Source organism: Chiroxiphia lanceolata, chromosome Z (assembly GCF_009829145.1).
Source record: "Chiroxiphia lanceolata isolate bChiLan1 chromosome Z, bChiLan1.pri, whole genome shotgun sequence".
Taxonomy (NCBI): domain Eukaryota; kingdom Metazoa; phylum Chordata; class Aves; order Passeriformes; family Pipridae; genus Chiroxiphia; species Chiroxiphia lanceolata.
Window position 1 is genome coordinate 20,491,545 of NC_045671.1, and position 16,311 is coordinate 20,507,855.

Sequence of the window (16,311 nt, forward strand, 5' to 3'; positions counted from 1 at the left end):
CCCACAGACATCTAGGAACTTTAGTTTGGGACACGGTAAGTGTAATAAGGGAACTAAAGCTCTTACCATTTCTGGATTTAAACTTTCACGTTTTTTTCATAGTGTTTGTCTTTTGATTAAGAGATGGAAAGTGGGTGTGACTTGTATTTAAGCACAACTATTCTGCATTATTTAAGAGCAAGTTTCTTCTATAATACCTCAATTGTTCATGTGACTTCGTTTACAAAGATGTTACCTAAATATATTATTCCCTGTTGCAACATAGCTTAGACACAACCACCTGCCATTAAGCAATAACAGGCAGCTTGAGGAGTTAAAAGAGTAACAAAGGGAACCGAAATGAATCAGATCTGATTTTTTTTTTTTTGGTGGGAACCAAACTATGCTAAAAATATTTCTTTTAATGTTGGTACATAGTCAAAGGTAAAACCAAGACAGTGGTCAAATAAATATCTTTTAATAAAGAAAAAAGGAATAATTTTAAAGCACCAAAACTGTGAGTATGATGTTACATTGCATGTACAATAAGGTGAATGCAGTACCTTGCGTACAGGTTTATATTTCTGAATCATGATTATAAAAAAACATGAAATACACAGAAATAAACTTGCGTTGCTGAAAAGCTGCACTAAAGAAAAAAGACCAAAAAGCAGACAGTTTTTAGTTTTTAGGTATTGCTAGAAATGTCTGTTTAGTTTTTAACCTTTTTTTTTAAAACATACTTGTGCTTAACACTTTATAACTTCGAGCATTTTCAGGCATAGTAAATTTGCAGAATTGTTTACAATAAAATATGATTTTAATATGTCCTTTTGAATATAATGGAGTTAAAGAACTTTCTTAAAGCCAAGCACAATGTGCTAGTAGTGTCTGAGTCTAATAATAATATTGCACAAAGCTAGTGAATGGAAAATTTGTTTTCTTTAGATTATTTCTTATTTATTCAACAGGCTTAACAAAGAAGTTAGTTTCACTAAGCTTCACTGGCTTCATTCATGCAAGACAACTTGCAGCCATTTGTAATTCTTAAGCTTTCCTTTTATGATGATACATTTTTTTATACATTAAGATGAAATTCAAAATATATGGCAACTGCAACACCATGCTGCGAGATGTTAAGTGAATATCCCCAATGTCCAACACCTATTTCCCAATTCAGAAATCAAAAATAAGTTTGTAATCTGAAAATCAAGCCAGTTTACAGCAAACTTATTACGGGATAGGACTGGACTAAAAATCTCTGCAGAGTCTGGACTTTATGCACCAAAACAGCGATCATCTTTTTTTGGTTGTTTCCAATGGACACACTTCTGGTTAACAGCCTTAGATAACAGCTTTAAATAAAGCTCTACATTAGTATTAGAAACTCAGCAGAGTAAAATTCATTGCTTGGTCATTTCCCATGACAGAGGTACAGAGCATTCACATTTGAGAACGGAAAAGATGACGACTTCTGTCAAATTCTGAAGCTCTGGGCCACAGAACATAGAAGACCTGAATCACAACAAAAATATAAAGATGTCAGGTTGCAGATTCACCACAGTCAGAGCTGTGAGTTTTGGGCTAACAGTCAAACTGAACAGGAAGTACAAAGACCTATATATGCAATGTCCCTCCCACAAATATACTGGCATGCCCTCCCTCCCTTGACCCTCCTAAAAATTCTAATTTTAAGTATTAAGTATTTATTGTATTAGGTGTCAATTAAATATAAATTTATTTTGTAGGAAAATTTAAATTACAGTATATGTGTAGGTTAAAAATAGCCATTGCTGTTGATAGCATTAATAGCAATATGTCAATGTGCTTATTACACCAAAGAGCAATTTGCAGTCAAGTTTAAGATGATCTACTGTCTGTCAGCTCCCAGAGCAGTGAAATCATGCAACAAACTCTCCCAGTAAGGTGCTTCTGTTACTCCCTTTCTTTGCAAGAAGCTTTGCTTGTTCTTAACATTAATTCTGTAGTGAGAAACATAACAACGTATTGTCCATGCTTATGGAATTGTTACCAGAAATATATGCAGGTAATTTATTACATAAGCATTACAATGAAAATAAAATCTGATTACACGCATAAGCAAACTTGATTTACAAATTACACTCTTGAAATTCAGTGCAACAAATGGAACAAGGGTAACATTAACCAATAATGTTTCTGCTTCCTCAGTAAGTTGCATCTTCAATAATGCATCTGTCATTACTTTAATATTAAACAGTACAGAATATAGTGCTCATACTCAAAATGATTCTTTACAAATAATATAGTGAAGTATGTTAAGTTCTATCCCCAATGCAGTCACAAAAGAACACAATATATAATCATACTAATTTATTTTACAAGTGTCTGGTGTAGGATGCAGACTGTCAGATTTAAAACAAACAAACAAAACTCAAAAGTGATGTTTGAAAAATAAAAAAGCCTTCATCTACCCTAGACAGATAACTAGCATATGAAAATAAGTAAAGTGAGTAAGACTATTGGTCAACTGTAAAGGATCTGGAACCTCTGTGAATGAGAGCATGAAATTTTTGTTGATGAAAATTCCATTTCTGAACAAAAGACTACTGCTGTTTACATTTTGGTTATTTTAGTAGAAACTGAGTATTTAGTTTCTTGTTCCCACTCAAAAAAGATTTTTCAGTCCTTACATAAGCATTTGTACAATAAACACTATGCATTCCAACTCCTTACCTCACAGGATCAATTACACCATAGTTAGAGTTTTAATTTGAACAAAGAAAGAAGAAAGAAGCTTCTAAAAATGGAAAAACCCCAACAGATGACAAATTGCTTAAGATAAATAACTAGCAATGGAACAATGCAGTCACAACAATGAAACAAAAAATACCAATAGTCAGAAAGGTCTTTTTATGGAGGCTCCTTGCACATGTTTCTGTGTTTTTTCTTAGTGATGCTTGCCAAGATTTCTCAAGGACCAATGCAATTATTACAGCTTTTCTCAGCTATGGAGGAACCGACCACAATGCAGGACTGTCATAATTTCCATAAAAGTTTCTTGTGAATATAAACTTTCCCCATTTGGTTCTGTAGCCATCCAACTGGAAAATTTTCACATTACGAAGGATGGAAGTTTTATGCATTAGCCTGTGTACACTACATATGCACAATTTTTATATCAAAGTGGAAAATTATGTGAAATTGTGACATCTAGTGACTCATGGAGGATTAAAATTCAGGATTTTTTTTTTTTTTTTTTGAGCAGGACATGGAAAAAACCAAACATTCACTTTCCACACAGAAGATGGCAGTTTTGAACTGATACATACTGCTATGCTCAGCATAACAACTACTTTTTGTGTGCGCATAAAATACATGCTCATATGAGAACTCCATTTCTATACAGACTAAGCTATTACAGGAATCTAAGATTTCAGCTAAATATGAAACGTAATTTTTTTATCAATCATGCACACATTTTTCAAGGCAAAGATGACAGATTACATGGCAAACATATCTGAAAACTGTACTACAGTACAGCATGGAGCTATTTAGATAAATCACAACACAGTGGTTAACTGCAGACAAATGCTGTGCAAGGGAACCACTGCACCTATACTTTAAAATTACACTGTTTTTCCTCGGCTTGGAATTTTACTAGTGTCCTATATGCATACGCCAAGGAATAAAACTGCAGGCTGAAAAATAGGAAAAAACAGATATAAAAGTTGCTCATTCACAACTGGTAATTTTGCACTAAGTTTCAGATGAATTGTATAATGTGAATTACCATTCTACATCATGGTTCTGCTCTGTGCCACAGCCAAAAATTTATTTCATTACCTTGGTTTTAATGTGTGGTGATTGAAATTACAAACAAATATAGAGTAAAAACACACCACAGATTATGGTATAGGCTGTGTCAAATGATTATGCTGAACTTTGAAATTGCTACTATTGCTGCATGAACACAGCATTAGGCAGCTTGCATCCATACCGTGTAACTCAGAGTTCAGAGAAGCAGTTTAAGAAAAAAACATCGATGTAGTTTTAGGCCTGTGGAAAGCCATTATCAGGTATTTCACAGAGCTGATCTAAGGACCAAAAAACAGAGACCTGACAACTAATTAAGCAAAAATCAATACAACTCTGCATTAACACTGCTTGCAGGTGCTTTGAAAATGAATGTTCACTAACTTTATAAGTAAGGCAACATGGTTAAGAAAATCCTTTCAAGATGTTTGACAGAGCTTTAATTTTCAGACAGCCACAGCAAAACAACTGAAGGGTCCAAGAGCTGAGGTTCCTTTAGGTTATACAGCCTATTGCTAAGGTAAGTTCTCCTGCTCTCTTTCTGTAAGTAAACGGCAAGACATGAAATCCCCTGTTATAAATTTTAACACAGTACATGTTCCATTACATGACAGCAGCAATGAGTAACTCCACTTAAAAGAACCCAAATCCCCATAGTAGTTTATCTGTCAAAAGAGGAACAGTGAATGGACCACACTACACAAAGGACAGGGACTGTGTATTTCTCAAACACAGTGTATGTTACACTAGTAAAAACAAAATTCTAGTGAAAATTCAGTTTTATTAGAAGTGTAATGGGCTGACTTTAATACCACATGAGGTTTTGAAGCGGTACAAGGCTATTTGTATCTTTGTATTGACATACCTCTTGGTACTGTGGTATCGTAAGAGTAGCTGCCTGCAGCCATTAGTCATGAAGTTTAGGACTACTCCTAAGTATTCACTGCAGAGGAAGTTGTAGCCCTCCTTTACAAATAAAACAGTCAGAATCAAAAGAACCAGTTTTCAGCCAGTAGGCTTTTGGGTATGAAATACAAACATTTCTGCAGCCACTAAAGGGAATAATGAAAACCAGCAGGAAAAGCATGATTTTCACAACTGAATTATCAGTACATTTAAGTGCTTTGATCTCTTTTAAAGAAGGCTGCTTAGACTAATCAAAAGCCATTTTAAACTAAAAGAGAAAAATATTTTTAAGTATGAAATTACAAAATATTGCTTCTTATAACAAATGATAAAAGTATAACTAACTTGGTTCAGCATAGCTAAATATTATTTTAAAAAAGCATGAAAATGTCTACTTTAAAAAGATGTCAGACTACAAATGACCTTCTAAAAAGGTGCTGCAGTATGTCTTCCTAAATGTATCATGATGGAAACAAACACATTCTCGAATATGTACTGAATTCAATTCTTATTTCTCATTGTGCTGTGGTCACTTGTTGCTTTTCACACTGACATACAATTCTTCAAACTAAGAAGAAAAAAAATCTCAGTTGCATGTTACTGAATTTCAGCTACTGTAGTGCAACTAGAAATTCTGTTCTTTCTGGAATATCACACTGCTGCACAGCAACCTTCTCTGCCAGGAGCCATTTATTTGAATTTTCAAGCACATGAGATATTCAGTGCAGTGAAGGGGACATTTTCTAGCCGGTTTAGAATCCTAAGGTTATGCTAACACCACATAGTCACCCAACTCAAAATGCCCCCCTCACTTACCTGACCACACATTACTAACACAAATATAAAAAGTGCTTAAGAATTGGGCATTCTTAATAGTATAAAATGCACATCTAAACAACTTAGCTTTCTGCCCAAACCAGGATTTGTTTGAACAAATAAAGAAAAAAGTGACCTGAAATTAACATTTCAGGCCATTTTTTCCATATACTGAATTATCTGTCAAAGAAAGACTTTCTTTGCCAAAAAAAGCCTCCTGTGGAATTGATGGTCATAACTGCTGGCTCTGAATTTTCAGAAATGCAGAGGAAAAGTAAAGTAATCTTCAACTGGGGTTTCTTTTCTCACATCGGTGGCTGTCAATCACCTGTTTGGGAAAAAAAGAAAAAGGAACATCTGAAAAGCTAAACAGCTGTACAAATATTCTTTGATCAACATATCAGGCAATTCTAACATGCAATACTGAGCAGTGTTGTACTGAGCAAAGATTCTTGTTGCTCCCAGGGTAATGACACACTAACTCTGGAGCCAAAACACACATAGTATGACCAGATCTTTTTTTTTTGCCTTCTAGTATTACTGGCAGTAAACACAGATTAGAGTTTGAAGAGGCTCAAAATACTGCAATTAGAAGATTATAGAGAGAAAAAGCTCACTTGTTATCTGTTACTTTGTCCATCACTCACAGGAACCCACGTTTTGTGTTACTTAGAAGTACTCTTAATGTACTATAGTGGTTTATGTGTACTATTACGTACACACATACATATATGCTTTGGACGCTTTTGATAACCAGTAATCTCCTGGATTCTTCACACAGAAGCCAGTGCATATCTGTATTACTTGTTCAGCTATTTCAGTACACAGAATGCCTCAACATCTTTGCATGTGGTTTAGAGTGTCTGTAAAGAAGGAAGTATTTTTAAGGAAGTTAGTCATAACTTCAGGTAGAAGTTAAATTACAGAGCAGGTAATACAACAGATGACTAAATCTCCTGCAAGAATCAGTTACTATTAGTTTGTCTTCAAACTTCAATATTAATGAAACCTCTTCAGGGAGCACTGTTAATACTGCCTGCAGATGCTTCAAGACACTTTTTGGCTCTTGATAGATGTACATCACTGTTTCAGATTTAGCCTTCGTTCCTAAGGCAAATAACTGCATTACATTTAGCCTATACAAATGTACATGTAATTAAGCACAGTTCACAACACGTGTGCCAATATACTTTTGTATAACTGTTTTCAATCTAAAACTTCTGTGCTAGTTTTTGGCATGTGCAGAGCTTACCAGTTAAAAATCAGTAGGTCAGTCTTAAAGCACGGTATTAAATGGATGACCTTATAGTAAAAGAATACTAGTCTGCAATTTCTACAACAGACTTTCATTACATTTTATTCTTGTATAATGAATTCTATTAAGCCAGTCTGGTCAAGCAAGCACACTCATCTATATGGAAAGTATTTATTCAGCTGAATTTCTCAAGAGTTTTGTCTCCCTCTCTGTTCTCCCAAATCACTTCACATGCTTCCATAGCAGGGGCTTGCTTTTCCTTTCTGAGCTGTTAGCTGTTTTGTACAACTATTTTTCAGTTGAGACTATTATCTATTGAATAGTCTCACCGCATGAAAATAGCGTTGTTTTCATAATAAAATATGACACTGGTAAGTGAAAGCAGGTCCCAGATGTATGAAGAACTCCCAAGGAGCACACACTCAGAACTCCAACACTGCATCTTGCTTTTAGGTCCAAGTGATTTCATGGGACCTCAGAAGGATATAGGCTGGTAAAAAGGAGACAACAACCAGCATATTAAAGGGACTGCATGGCAGTGATTTTCAGCCTGCATTCTGAACTGTTTTATGGGCCTGCAAATAGCAGAGAAAAACGTGTATTCATATTGTATGGCAATGACCACAGAAGAATTCTAAGACAATGCACTTCTAATAGAAAATGTTTAAGAGGTCAACCAACTAGATTGAAAAAATGTAAAGTCACTCCTGGAAAATTCCTGTTTATCTTGGGGGGAAAAAAAAAAAGGCAAAGATGATCCTAAAAAGTAAAAAAGATCTACTAAAATCATAAAGTCAGATCACAAATTTTAAATTTGGTCCATTATCTAAGAAATTAGAATAATTGCACTAAGAAAGCCAAGTCAGTTCCAAGACATGTCTTTTCTTACAGTCGTCACTTGATTTCTGAAGGGCTGTGGTAGTGGGATTTTTCGGTACACATGGATATATCCAAGCAAATATATTTATATCCAAGCAAAATTATTTTCACTTTGAGTTTCAGCAAGAGTTAAATACATCTCCACTCCTGCATTTTCAGCTCCAAAACTAGCAGTACATTTAGTACGGAATAGAAGGAGCAAGGCATAATTAAACAATAGTAAATCATTAGGGTGGCTAATGGCTAGTTCATGAGGAAATAAAGGCAACATTTATTTTCCTTTTCAAAAATTTTAAATTATTTAAAAATAGCATACCAGTAGAACAGTTTGAGACACAGTCTTTCCTATACACAAGAACATTCAGCAGATGATATGCTAAGTTCCCAATCAGTTTTTAAACAGCTATAGCACTTTACCAACAGTCCTTCTCCAGCTACAGTAGTAACTAACCAGGGTAGAAATGCCAGATTGTGAACATTCAAAAGTTATCTGTTTTCTACTGCTAGCTGTGTTGCAAGGATTACAACTATTTGTCTTCCATTCTATTAAAACAGCCTTTGATTTCTAAACAGATTTTTAAATTCTTTACAGATTGTCATACCTCTGGTTTCTCAAATTTTACGTTTAGTGGGAACCTTCACTGATACTTAAGTTCATCCACGTGCCAGTAGCAGAAAAGAACCATCGCAGAACAGTGCTGTATGCTGCTGCAATCAAGAATCTCTTTTTGTTACTGATGCAGACGTAATTTTGAAAACTTATCTTTTGCCAATTTTTAGTTTGTTGTGAAATCATTAACTTCATCTGCTGAAGTCTGTACTTTCAGGCACTTTAGCATAGTATAATGCAAGTTCATGGAATTAGTATGAATAGTAGAAGTATAAATTAAATTTTTGTATATTTACTGTTTATAGCCTGGAAATTCAATTAAGTCAGAGATTTTACACACTGAAACCAAGCTATCACAAAGTCAGTCACACAGCGTAACCCAAGAGATTTCAATGTGTTCAGCATTCAAATTTAACTGTCCTTCACTTAAGAGTTATTCAGCTTGAAGTGACAGACATGCCAAATTTTTATAAGGCTGGAAGTAACTAAAATGTAAGTATAAGGTGCGTCCAAGAGCGATTGTGCTGCTTTTTAAAGCTTTTTGATAAGCTGGGAACTGTCCCTTCAAATTTACTAAACAAAATAGAGCTTTTTCTAGGAGCAGTCCTGTCAATATTCAGCAAAAGTACTCAAACAATAAAAAGCTAAGACATTGTCTAAAAAAGTTTTCCTTATTATAAACCTTAAATTCTTTGGAAAGTCAGTGATACAAAATTCATGTATGTTTTATCACACTGGATGACAAGCAGTTTAGTCACATAAGTACTATGTCTCCTAAACTGAACAACCTGAGGTTTATTTGCTATTGTTATAGAAAAATTGTTGCAGAAATATTTTTTTTAAATGTAGTTTAATTACAGGTTAATTTTCCCAGTCTGTGCAAGGTAAGCTCTCCTCTTCATCCTCTGACTCAGGTGATGCTTCCTTAATCCGCCGCAATGCTTCATGGATGCTCCTTGTCAGAGGGTCAGTATCAGGCAGAATTGTAAAGGATTCTCTCAAAACATCTTTCTGCACTTTCTTCAGTTTCACTCCTTTCCTGATCTGAGCCAAGATGTTATTGCTATCATCTTCATCAGGAAAAGGAGGAAGACTTCTCTGCTCAACTTTTCTTAAGTGAAAGCTGCCACGTTTCAAGGAAGCCAGCACTTCATCCATCGGGGAACTCACTGCAGTAAATCAAAAGACCTTCAGTATTGTTTTTACTAAATTTTATCAGCCTTAATTTTTATTTCCTAGAGATAAAAAAGTAGCTACATACTATCAATGTGATGGTCCCACACCATAAGTATAATGGTTCCCCCAATAACATTTCAGCCTCTAAATTTATCTTCCTTACTACCAGGTCAAAATTGGTTTATACAGACAATTTTTGTAACCACTTAACTTCCTATCAGGCAGGTAGTAAAGCTTTTTGAAAAAGTGGCTTTCCTGGTTGCAATCAGGGAAATCAAATAAGCTGCAACGAATCCAACACAATCAAAGTTTGTTTTTTTTTTTACTTTAAAACTCAAGTAATGAGTTTTACCTTAGGCATTTAGGTACCTTAGGTACTGGACTGTGCATCCATTCTCATCACTCACACTATATGGCTAATTTTGCCTATGACATGCCAGTGAGGTAAACAGCAATACAGACAACTGCAACAGCATGCATTTTCCTGCTTCTCTGGATTCACAAACGTATTAGCACCTAGTCATCACATCATGCCTATAAAAACTCCCTTCCTTCATAATTAATTAAACAGAGAAGTAAAAGATAATACTTCATGGCAAATCCTTCCTTTATCCCTGATTTTGAAACTAGTTTTCTGAAGAAATAAAACACGGGCTTTGGGTCTTTGAAGAGCTATAAGGAGGCAAGATCTCCACCCCAGAGAATGTGTTATAATAAAGTACAATGGTTTAAATAGCTCACATACACTAGAACATAAAACATGCAGCACTTAAAAATCTATACCTGAATATCCATCTCCAGGGTTTTTTTTTATACTGCAGAACACATTTTTTAAAACCTGTTTTACATTTATGAGTAAGCTCTGTCCATTAGAGTATGGGCTCGGACAGTTAGAACAGACATGAGGAAAAGAAAGAAATAAAAGAACATGCGACTGCACATTTGAGAGTGGAAAGAATGACTGTAAAGCACTTGTCTGTCATACACAGACAACCTTCTGAAGCCACTGAGAGACTTGGAACATCTCAGGGGATATAGATCAGAGGCAGAGTGCTGCTGCAGACAATACTCTTAAGAGGGATGATGTAATTTGACTTTATATTTGTCGTATTATGATGTATATAAAACTGCAAGCACAATAGGTGCTTTATACAAAATTGCAAGGTAAAATGTAAAATAAACAACAGGACTGCAGAAAAATCATTGTTACTCTGTTTAAAAAAACACTGCATCCTCAGGTGAAGCATATAATATTTGCAGTGCTGGTAGTAAATAGATACAAATTATTTTAGACAGCATTTAGCTCCATTTTCTATCTAATCTAACATGGTATACCACAAAGTCAGTTTTCTAAGTGTTTTCTAACTGCTCAAGTATGCCACACTGTCATAAAGGTCCTAATGTTTGAGTTGCCAGTATCTGTCAACTGAAAAGGATTTAACAACTTTCTTATTAATAATAAATTATTATTATTAAAACACAGCACACACTTTCCTACAGAGCAATTCAAAAGAGGAATGGATGTGCATTACAATTTTTAAATTAGCAACAAAAAATTAAATACACAGAAATTAAAACATTACCTTTCCTCCTCTGTAAACCCTCTAGATCACCAGTCTTCTTAAGCTTCTTCTTGGCACTGACTAGCTGACTGCTATCAAACAGATGAGCTGGTGGGACACCAGAAGAGTGCTGGACTCCTTTCTCCACACGTTTAACAAAGCTGTCACTTTTCTCTACGGATTTGGTGGCATCTTCCTTGGAGGGCAAAGGTGGAGGCGGAGGTGGAGGTGGTGGAGGCAAAGGGGCTGGAAGCTGTTCTCCAGTAACAGCCTCCGGCTGAGGCTGATTACTGGTGAGTGGAGAAGTGCTGACATGGGGCAGTTCAGAGGTAACACCATTACGAGGCAAGGAGATATCCTGAAGTTGTTTTAAGCTTGTAGGTTCCTGCACTTGCAAAGGCTGAACTACACTTTCTGATTCCACCTCTTCACTTTTCTCTTGGATTTTTATGGTTGCTGGCAAAGATTGAGGCTGATTGACACAGGACAGTGAACTGGCAGCACATTTTCTTTTTGCGTGAGCCAGCCGTAGTCTGGTTGATTTAAGTATGACTTGCCCAGGGTATCGCTAAAGTGAATAAGGTATTGATGATTAGCTAAGTACATGCAATGAACTATTCTAGATTTTAAGTACCTGTCGTTAGGTTTTTGCCTTTCTGACAAATAACTTTCCTTTTGCTCTGTACATAAAATCAAGGCAAAGATATCCCCACCTTTATTAAAAAAAAAAATAAAAAAATATCAATTTTCCTGATTTTTATTCTTAATTAAGCCACAATTTGCATCTGATTGGTCTTCTCAGGGATATACATGGGTTGGTATTAGAATTTCTCAAAGAACCAGAAGGTATATTTTTTTTCTGGAAACTAAAATTCAAAATTCCGTCTTGCACTAGTCAATGGCTCCCTCTGAAAGTGTATGAGGTCTGCAAGACCAGTCAGAGTCTCCCTGACCTAATATACTGGCCTTAAATGTGAATCATACTGCTTTAAAAGGTATGTCTTGATAACATCAAACTTTTTAAGTCTTTCAAAGTATTTAGTTCTTAAATTTGCTGCCTCAATATCTGTCTTTTCATATTAGTTTTGTCCATAGCCCTTTTCAGGCAAAAAATTAAACTGCTTCTGAAAGACAGGTCTAACATTTTCTACGCAACTGTGGTAGGCCTAAAGCAGTAATATGTAAAAATATAAGCATTTTCACACATAAAGTATGAAGAGTTGCTGGTTAAAATAAGTAAATCTGCTTTAATTTACAGAAGTTACGCAATTCAAGAGCCTTGCAAACAATAAGGACATGAGGAGTGTATGCCGAACAAGACAACCTTCCAGTAAAGAAACTTCTCATACCTTTTCTTATATATTCAACAACAAAAAAAAAAGGCTTCACCAATTAATAGAGTCTCTGTTTTCTTGCACTTTCAGCCCTTTCCTTATTCTTTCCCCTTCATTCTATCCATTTTCTGGTGCTTCCATTGTAATAGGAAGGGGCAGGTATTGGCAGGTATTCTAGCAATCAGTGGTAGGGGGGTATGTCAGATGCTAATGCTCTACCATTTAGATTATACTACTTCTAGGAACATTTGCTAAGTGTCTTGTCACAAGGTATAGGTGTAAGAGTGAAGAGAGGTTTATTATGGCACTGGGAAGGCAACAGTGAGAGGAACCTGTTATCCTCAATGCCATATTTTGTTATGAATTTTCCAAAGAACAGTTAACTGCACAACAAAGCATAGTATAGTCCTGGAATTAGTGAAAGCTTCTTTTGCGAAGGAAACTGGTAGAAAAGAACAACTCTTCTTCTGTTACCTGCTTAAATGAACGAAGTCTGTCCAGTGTTTTCTGTCGTTCCTGACTAACCCAGGAGCTCTTTCTTTCCTCTTCATCTTGCAATTGATCTCGCTTCTGAGAAAATACATGGAAAACATGCAAATATTACATCCAACATTCTATTTGGTATAATTAAAAAAATTAAAGTAACTCTTCTACTACATGTCAAGAATTGCTTAAAAAGTTACTTTTCAAATAAACATATTTCCAAACTTCAAAAATTGACCTTTGTCTTCCTCTTAAAAAACAGCATACATTTCCTGTTTCACGAAGGTCAGGAAAGAAATATTTCAATCTCCAATGGGAACACTTGGAAGACTTGCTGCCTTGAGAGATGAGAAATACCTGGACTAAGTGACAGAATGCTATGCTGAGAGAAGCCCTTTCGAATTAAAAATTGTATAAATTAGTCACACAGCAAAACAGTATCCATTTTCCCTCATTTCAAGAACAAAATGACAGTCCAAATTGCAAGGCTGACCTTTTAAACAAGTCATATTAGTATTTTCACAGTACAAGAAATCACAGAACTCAGTGTCACAAAGTTTTTAATCCAATACTGAGCAAATTAAGTAGATGTTTTCACATTTACATTTACAACAGTAAATTTAAGTTTTGTATTAACTTAAGCTGTCATTATTTAATGCAGGTTGAATTAATGTAATTGCACTTAAGTAAAGGTTTGAAGCTCTTCCTTGCAGCTAAGACAGCTGTGGGGGGTTTTTTTTGGGGGGGGGAAATCTTACCTTACTGAAAACACTCTTTTGGATCCATCTCCTTAACGAGTCATCCTTTCTCACAAAACTTCATCAAATTTACTACACCTTTGAAGCAGACACTAACTTCTCAGTCAAATTTACTGGACATGGAAGCTAGTTAACAGATGGTGAAATTCACTGCATGCAAGTTCGGAAGCTATCAGGAAAAGTGAGGTAAGAGCTGACTATAAAGAAAAAACCCTGAGCAGAAACAGTAACTTTAATTTTTAAATGTCTCACAGTATTTAGTATTCCTTTTAAATGCACATCTTCATAACTAAAAATTATGATCACTTCTGTGAACTTTTTACTGTCATTCAGTCAAAAGCAGTGTCTGCCTGCCTGACATTTTCATAAGTCAGCTAGTGGCCTGGTGTCCTTCATAAGGAGCCAACTCCTGTGATTTGTAAGGAACTAAGTATAGATACACTACGGAGAGAAAGAGGAGAACATGTCTGAAAAATAGTAAGGACAGGAAAAAAGGAAAGGTAAGAGGAAGAGAAGCATGTAGTAAAAAGAAAGTAACAGAGCAATGGGGCAAAAAAGTTAAAATAGAAGCATAAAGATTATAACAAGAAGAAAGAGTAGTTCTATCATCACACCTGAATGTTACATACGCATTCAGATTAAACTTCCTGAAGTAGTTGCAAACTCAAGGGGTTTTCTTTCTTTGTTTTGAGGTTTTTGTTTATTTCTTTTCGCTTGGCTTTTAAATAAAACAGTGAAATTGCAATTCTTATTTGGTTTCAAATTTGGACTGTCTTGAGGTTATCTTTTCAAAATTCTTTATGAAAACCAGTGACTTAAAACCTATTTTACAATAATGTTAGAAATTTTCAGTCACATTATTAACAGAAAAACCCCGCACAAAATCTAAAAATTGGCATAATTCTTTACATAATACAAGCAGGCAACTCCACTATTTAAACCTCTGTAGTATCTGAGAGACAAGAAAGTCCTTTGGCTTTGTTGAGTCTTATTTTTAAGAGTGATAAATGGACTACAATCTGCACAGCAAATTTCTTTGCCTTATTGTAAGAACTGAAAAAAAAATATTTTTTTTTTAAGTTCCTGAAAGAGTATTCCAATACGTACAGTCTTTGACAAGTAGCCTTTCCATAAAATAAATTATGCAGATGACTTCCTGGACAAATGTATCAATGTTAAAAATGTATAAGGATGAAACAGAATCACTTCCACTAATCCAACTGAACCCCGAATTAAAGAGACTTAGATTTCAATGCATCTTTGTCAGTGATCTTTATTAAATATTGATACTATATCAGCTCCTGGGACCAAGCCCAGAATTTGAATATTCTTTAAGATAAAGTCTACTATGTTCAGCGTAAGGGTTAGACTAGTTAGCCTATCCTCTGCGATGAGACTATGCAGAGAATCGTGGAGCGTACAGCAGGAACTAAATGTTTATATAACATAATTCAAGTAATTTCTTGTGTAGAAAGAAGAAAAACAATGAACAAGCTTATTAAGATTTGAGAATAAATGTGTATAATTTCCTTACTCATATAACCTACCTTCCACTGTTCTCAGAGCTGTCCAGAATCATCCATGTGTATGCAATAACAAACTGCATGCAGCTTACCCTAGCAGTAATCACTCAGACTGTACTCAGCATTAAAAGACTTTACTTGCTTGGTTCCAGTGTCATCCTAACGCAGATATATACTCCTCTTACCAGCATAATATGACACAGAAATCCATTGTGCAAAGGTCAGGGATACACACCATCTTTTTAAAAGAGCTATCACTCTGAATGCTCTCCTAATAAATGTATAATGAGGAATGCATGCTATTAACAACAGGCTAAACTCAACAGCAGAAAACTCAAACTTACTAGCTGAACAGTATGGTGCATTTTGTACTCCTCCTCACTCTGGTGACGGTGCTGGATCTTTTCATTATGCTTTGCAATACAGATCTCCTGTAGGGATGATACAAAACACTTCCTATAAAATATGTATTTCACATATACATTTACAGAGTATAATGTCACATTTAGCAAACAGCACCTAGAAAAATAAAAGCAACAAAGCCTATCTCAGACAAGCTAATTTAACCTACAATAAACCATAACTGAAACAAAACCAAGCCAGACAAATCCAAACCTACTACTTTAACTGTTCAAAGATATACACAAGTGACAGCTGGTTGAAAAGTCTGTTCTACAGTACTAGTACAAAAGTGGCAACAAACATAAATTTGTTGATATTTCACAAAGTCCTTGTTTAACTCCATGTATTTTCACACATGGATAATAACTAACTCTTGACTATACTGCATATTAATATTTATGCAAATAGAGAGCTTCCCATTTACAGGTGTCAGTTCATCTTTTGCATGTACAATCTGCAAGCACGAACACGAATAAAGCTGTTCAAATTTCATCATGTTCACTTCTTATCCTGAGTTCACATCTCTAACACCTGTTTAAAACCAAGCATATTGTCTGCAAATAAGAACAGATTAAAAAGAAAACAAAAGAAAACAAAAAAACAGACCATGTTACGATAGCTGACAAGGAACAGGATGACAGTCAAACAGCAGGTAGATAGATAACTTCATAGGACAACACTGAGCGCCAGGAAATCAGACATGAGCTATGAAATTAGACCTGGTATAAGCACCACACAGAACAGAACTACAACAAAATCAGACGTACAGTCATAAACAAATCTCACAGTTGTCTGAGAAGGTGCAGCGTTAGGAAGCAGTCTGGAGTATGACT

The 16,311-nt window shown here is 35.3% G+C and overlaps 1 protein-coding gene across 1 annotated transcript in view; it reads right to left on the reverse strand.

Annotated features, from left to right (window-relative positions):
* Positions 1–441: 441 nt before the first annotated feature.
* JMY (junction mediating and regulatory protein, p53 cofactor) overlaps positions 442–16,311 on the reverse strand; it is a 69,480-nt gene continuing 53,610 nt past the window's right edge. Inside the window, exons 7-11 of the mRNA XM_032676071.1 lie at positions 15,421–15,507; positions 12,787–12,882; positions 11,000–11,546; positions 9,099–9,409; positions 442–5,824 (exon numbers count right to left, since the gene is read on the reverse strand). Coding sequence (XP_032531962.1) covers positions 9,102–9,409; positions 11,000–11,546; positions 12,787–12,882; positions 15,421–15,507 — 1,038 coding nt within the window. The 3' untranslated portion in view covers positions 442–5,824; positions 9,099–9,101. The remainder of the gene's footprint in view (positions 5,825–9,098; positions 9,410–10,999; positions 11,547–12,786; positions 12,883–15,420; positions 15,508–16,311) is intronic.